General features: G+C 50.8%; 1 protein-coding gene across 1 annotated transcript in view; it reads left to right on the forward strand.

Moving 5' to 3' along the window:
* The first annotated feature begins 4,923 nt into the window (after window positions 1–4,923).
* The window catches only part of UBE2R2 (ubiquitin conjugating enzyme E2 R2), a 115,052-nt gene continuing 113,854 nt past the window's right edge, over window positions 4,924–6,121 (forward strand). Inside the window, exon 1 of the mRNA XM_037743624.1 lies at window positions 4,924–5,676. Within this exon, the coding sequence (XP_037599552.1) occupies window positions 5,500–5,676 (177 nt within the window). The 5' untranslated portion in view covers window positions 4,924–5,499. The remainder of the gene's footprint in view (window positions 5,677–6,121) is intronic.

The raw sequence follows: 6,121 nt of genomic DNA on the forward strand, positions 1-6,121 counted from the left end.
TGCAACCTCCACCTTCCAGGTTCAAGTGATTTTCCTGCCTCAGGCTCCCAAGTAGCTGGGATTACAGGGCTAATGTTTGTAGAGATGGGGTTTTACCATGCTGGCCAGGCTGCAAACTCCTGACCTCAGGTGATCAGCCCACCTTGGCCTCCCAAAGTGCTGGAATTACAGGCACGAGCCACCATGCCCACCCAGTGTATTCTTAAACATTACTGTTGAGCCATAGATAGGACAATGGTGGACTTTGAATATTTGCACATCTATAGTAAAATGCAGTGCTACCTTCATTTTTTGTTGGTATGCTAAAGAAACTTTTTAAAGTATCTCACTTAAAAAATTGGTTTGTGTATTTTATGTGCTTATACATTTTTCCATAGTACTGTAGATCATTTTAGTGATTAAATTTGACACTTTTGACAGAAAAACAGGTCAGTGAGTTCCTTGGGATCAAAAAGGTGTTGATTGCAAATGGACAGGAGAAAATCGTTAGAGTGATTCTACAGCTGTTCTGCATCTTGATTATGGTATGACTATGCATTTGTCAAATCTTTTTTTTTTTTCTTTTTCTTTTTTCTTTTTTTTTTTAAAGACGGGGTTTCACCATGTTGGTTAGGCTGGTCTTGAACTCCCAACCTCAGGTGATGGGCCCACCTTGGCCTCCAAAATGCTTGGATTACAGGCATGAGCCACCACACCCAGCCGCACTTGTCAAATCTTAACAGGATGAATTTTACTGAATGTAAAATCATACTTCAATAGACATGACTTTATAAAAACTTTAAAAAAAAAGACTTTTATGGGAACCAACTTTTTTTCATTTAACGTGTTAACATGTGTAAAACTTGGACACTGTTCTTAAGGAGCCACAATCTTCCTCTAAAATTATTAATGGGCCAGGTGCGGTGGCTCACACCTGTAATCTCAACACTTTGGGAGGCTGAGGTGGGCAGATCGCTTGAGCTAAAAATACAAAAATTAGTCTGGCATGGTGTTGCTGTGTCTGTAGTCCCAGCTACTCCGGGGGCTGAGGTGGGACGACTGCTTGAGGCCAGGAGGTGGAGGTTACAGTGAGTCCAGATCATGCCACTGCACTCCAGCCTGGGCAATAGAGGGAGACTCTGTTTCAGTTTAAAAAAAAGAAAATGTGCCTTGGTTGGAAAGTACCAGGTGATGCCTAACACTGAGTGTAAGTGCTCTGTTTTCTTTTTTTATTTTTTATTCATTTATTTTTTTTTTAAGATGGGGTTTCACCATGATGGCCAGGCTGGTCTTGAACTCCTGACTCCAGGTGATCCACTCACCTCGGCCTCCCAAAGTGCTAGGATTAGAGGCGTGAGCCACTGCGCCCAGCCTGTTTTCTTTCTTTCTTTTTTTTTTTTTTTTTTAATTATTTTAAAATCTTTGAGTGCTGTTTTCTTTGCCACTTTTGCCACCAGAGGGCACCAATCAGTCAAGTCAATCTACATACTATTAGGAAACTATGAGAAAGCTGTAGGAAGCTGTTTCTGGCACTCATTCTTTTAACAAACATGTTTTGAGCACTTAATATGTGCCAAACATTGGAGTAGCTGGTATAGTGTTTTGGAATTTATAGTCTTGAGCACCTACTATGTGCCTGAGAGAAAACAGACATGGGGATAGAAGGTAGGGTTCATTTGTAATTTTGTGATTACTCATTGTCTTCCTGTCCTTGGCCATGAGTCTCTTGAGAACAATTGCTTAGTGTCTACTTTGTGTCAGATGGTGTGCCTGTTGCTGAGGATTCAGGGATAAATAAGACACAGTGGCAGTCTACTAATAAACAATGTCTTACTGGCTAGAATAAAAACACATGAGCTAGCTCTGTGGAATTCCAGTTCCTGTGACCTAAAAATAAAGACCCTTGAATTATGAAACTCATTAACACGTTGAGCTGCGAACCTCCCAGCATAGTGGCATGCCCGCAATGGATGCTTAGTGAGTCTGTGAGTTGATATGAGCCTAGGAGGCTGCTTCTGGTCTGGGTGCCAGGTATACATTCCAGTGGATTAGACTAGGGCTTCATCATCCTTCAGGTCAGGGTGGGGCTGTGATGAGTTTTCGTGGCCGAAATGCTTTGAAGATGATGTTTCTGCCTGTTTATCTGCTCACAGCCTTGCGATTAAAGGTGTCAACATCATCTTTCACATTTCCAGGTCAGCAATCCTCTTGTCCCTAAATTGACTGGTACTGGAGGGAAAGCCAGATGGGACATAAACCATCATTTTGATATGAGGGGTTGCATTCACTAGGATACTCCCTCTTCTCTGAGGGGAGCTTTAATTCCAGTAGAGCTCAGTCTCAAGACCTGGACAGTAGGGTTGGCAGCTAGAAAAGGATGTTTTAAAACACTGAGACCTCATCTACAAGAAGAAAAAAAGGCCAAAAAAAGAACGGGGCGGGGGTGTCTTAAGTGTGGATGCTGTAGAGTGACTCCCTTCCAAAGAGTACAGTATAGAAAATGGGAAGGGAGGGGCAGAGTAAGTTTACAGTAGAGAGACTTGACACACTTCCTCATCCAGGCGATCAAGGTCAACATCAACATTGCTATGTTGCTATTTGTGCCCTTAATGTGATGTGATGAAATGGCATTTTACCTCTGTGATCAAAACTTATAATGGCAGTCTAATCATGAGAAAAGCATCACAATCGCAATTGAGGGACAGTCTACAAAATACTTGACCAGTATTTTTCAAAACTGTTAAGGTCATCAAAACAAAGTCTAAGAAACTCTTACAGTCAAGAGGAATCTAAGAAAACAGGAAAACTGAATGTAGTCTTGTATCCTGGATGAGATCCTGGAACAATGAAAGGTCATTAGGTAAAAATTAAGGAAGTATGAACTTCAGTTAATAGTAATGTATTAATATTAGCTCATTAATTGTAATACATATGCTCTACTAATGTAAGATGTTAATAAAATGGGGAACTGGGTGCCAGGTGTAGGGGAACTCTACTATCTTCAATTTTTCTATAAATCTAAAACTGTCATTGGCTGGGCACGGTGGCTCATGCCAGTACTCCCAACACTTTGGGAGGCCGAGGTGGGTGGATCACGTGAGGTCAGGGGTTGGAGACCAGCCTGGCCAACATGGTGAAATCTTGTCTCTACTAAAAATACAAAAATTAGCCGGGTGTGGTGGCGCATGCCTGTAGTCCCAGCTACTTGGGAGGCTGAGGCAGAAGACTCGCTTGAACCCAGGAGGCAGAAGTTACAGTGAGCTGAGATCATGCCACTGCACTCCAGCCTGGGTGACAGAAAGAGACTCTGTCTCAAAAAAAAAAGAAGGATGAGCCTTGGCAACATCAAGACCCCTCCTTTACAATAAAATTAAAATTAAAAAATTAGGCATGGTGACATGCACCTGTGGTTCTGCTACTTGGGAGACTGAGGTTAAAGGATGGCTTGAGCCCAGGAGGTTGCTGCTAGAGTGAGCTATAGTCACTCTACTGTACTCCAGCCTGGGGAACAGAGTGAGACCCTGTCTCAATAAAAGGTAGGGTAGTGGTGGTATCCAGAATACAGCTATGCCTTAAAGTTTTTTCTTTCTTCCAAGTTCCTGTTTATAAATCAGTCACTATGCTAAGTGCTTTACATACATTTAATCATTACAATAGCTTGTGTTGGGTATAATTAATCTCCTTTTACAGCAGCTGATGAAACAGGTGGGTGTGGTGGCATGCACCTGTAGTCCTACTTGGGAGGCTGAGGTGGGAGAATCGTTTGAACCTGAGAGGCAGAGGTTGCGTGAGCCGTGAGCACGCTACTGAGCTGTGGCCTGGGTGATTAAGCCAGACCCTGTCTCAAACAAAACAAAACAACAACAAAAAAAAACTGATGAGACAGGGAGAAGTAATGTGTGGAACCAGGGTTGGAACCAAGATCTGTCTGATTCCGAAATTGTGTGTGTAGACCTTTCACAGTATTCTGGCTTTTCTAGGAAATGGTTTTTAAGCAGTTATCCTAGAACATGCCTTCCTAAGAGAAAGGAGTACTGTATTCTAAACCATGGGGACCAAAGACTTCCCACATCTCACTTTGGTTATGATTATCTCTAAAGTCCCTCAGTTCCAGGGTGGACATTGAAGCCAAAAGGACCTCTAAGGGGTCAAAGTTCAACCACAGTAGTTTATTTTACAAATGGGGAAGGCGAAGGGCAGCCTGAGCACTTGCCCCAAATCACAGTGAGAAGGGCTAGAGATCCAGTTTGTTATTGTCTCTTTTTCCTCACAACTTCCTCTTTGTAGTTAAGAAGGGAAGCAGAAGCTGACCTTTCTGTCTTCCCCTGTTTCTCACGTGGAACTGCCGCACCCAGGGTGGGTAACGCGTCCAAGGGCACACTTGCCCGTGGGCTGGCCTGCGCGAAGGTCTGTTCTCACCGATAAGACCCACATTCTCAGCACATCCTAATCAAGTAGCTACTAAGTGGAGGGACCGCAGACTGGGTGTCACGGGGAGGGGCCTGTAGCGACCAGGGCCAGTCCCAGGATGGCTGTGGAGGTCCCTGGATCCAAGGGGGAAGGGCGCCGAGAGCCGGGGGATCTGGGTTCCTTTCCGGGACACGCCTTTGAAACTGCGGCGTCCAGCCGTACAACAGTCACTCTGGGACCACAGCGACCCCTGCGCCCACCCTCAGGCCCCGCTGCCTTTCGGCTTTTTATAGGCGGGGGGACACGCGTCAGCGTCACAAAGCACCGCGACCGCGCGGGAGGCCAAAAGGAGGCGTGGAAGCGGGAGAAGGAGGAGGAGGAGGTGGTGGAGGAGGGCGAAGACCGGGAGGCGGGGGAGGGAGGGAGGGGCGCGCGCACGCGCGTCGGGCCGCCAGCCGCCGAGAGCCGCCCCCCTCCCGGCGTGCGCCCCTCCTCCCTCTCTCTCTCTCTCTTTCCCTCCCTCCCTCCCTGCTTCTCGGCTCCGTCGCTCCCGCGGCGCGAGGCGCTCTAGCTTTCCTCCTCCGCCGCCGCCCCTCCCCCCGCGCAGCCGCCGCCGCCACCGCCGCCACCGCCGCGAGACCCCCTCACGCCGCGCTCGCCCAGCGCGCCCTCCGGCCCCTGCGGCCCTCAAAGAGAACGAGAGGGCGAGCGAGCGCGGCGTTCCCGGGCTGGCCCGGCCCCCTCCCTTCACCATCGCCGGCCCTCCGCCGCCTTCCTCCGCTTCCACCTCCTCTCCCCCCCCCCAAGTTGAGGCCCCCTCCGGGGGGGGGAGGCCCGGGAACGGGACCGGGAGCGAATTCTAACTCCTTCGACCCCTCCTCTCGCCTGGCCTAAGTGTGAGGGGAAGGGCCCGGCCCGGCCAGCGTCGTGTGTGAGGACGACCCCGGGAGGGCCCACGGGCCGTGTAGGGCCTGGTCCGGCCCACCGGGTGTGTGAAGACCGGGGCCCGGTGCGGCCGGGCCCGAGGGCGAGCAGAGGGGAAGGGCCTGGTTCGGCCCGGCCGGTGCGTGAGGACTGGGGCCCGGGCCTGGCGCCGCCGCCGCCGCCGAGATGGCCCAGCAGCAGATGACCAGCTCGCAGAAGGCCCTGATGCTCGAGCTGAAATCCCTGCAGGAGGAACCGGTGGAGGGCTTCCGGATCACCCTGGTGGATGAGTCCGACCTCTACAACTGGGAGGTGGCCATCTTCGGGCCCCCCAACACCCTCTACGAAGGCGGCTACTTCAAGGTACCCCCCCTCCCGGATCCGGCCTCCGCGGCCGAGGCCTCCGCTCTCCGCAGCTTTTGGCCGCTCCTGGGGCCAGGAGTGTGAGCACGGGCGAGTGGAGGGGGCTCCTCACCTCGGCAGCCCCCTCCCCCATCCGTGGGGGCAGGAAGGCCTTGCTCGCCGAGTGCCTTTTCTTTGTCATGGGGGCGGGGGCGGGGGCGCGGGCGGGGGCGGGAGGGCCGGCTGCACCGGGAAATGGGAGAGCCTCTCTGGTTAGGGTAGTGGCTACGGGCGGAGGAGGCCGTCTTTGTTTCTCCGGCTGAGGGTGGGTGGAAAGAGCGGTGGTCTGTCTGTGCTTTCTCGTCCTCCCATCGCAACCCTCCCTGCGCAGGCTGGAACTGCCCCAGAGGGCAGGGTGACCTGCACCGACTGGATTGGACTTTTCTTTTTTTGGGGGGTGGGGGTG

This window comes from Cebus imitator, unplaced genomic scaffold (genome assembly GCF_001604975.1).
Source record: "Cebus imitator isolate Cc_AM_T3 unplaced genomic scaffold, Cebus_imitator-1.0 Scaffold149, whole genome shotgun sequence".
NCBI classification, from domain to species: domain Eukaryota; kingdom Metazoa; phylum Chordata; class Mammalia; order Primates; family Cebidae; genus Cebus; species Cebus imitator.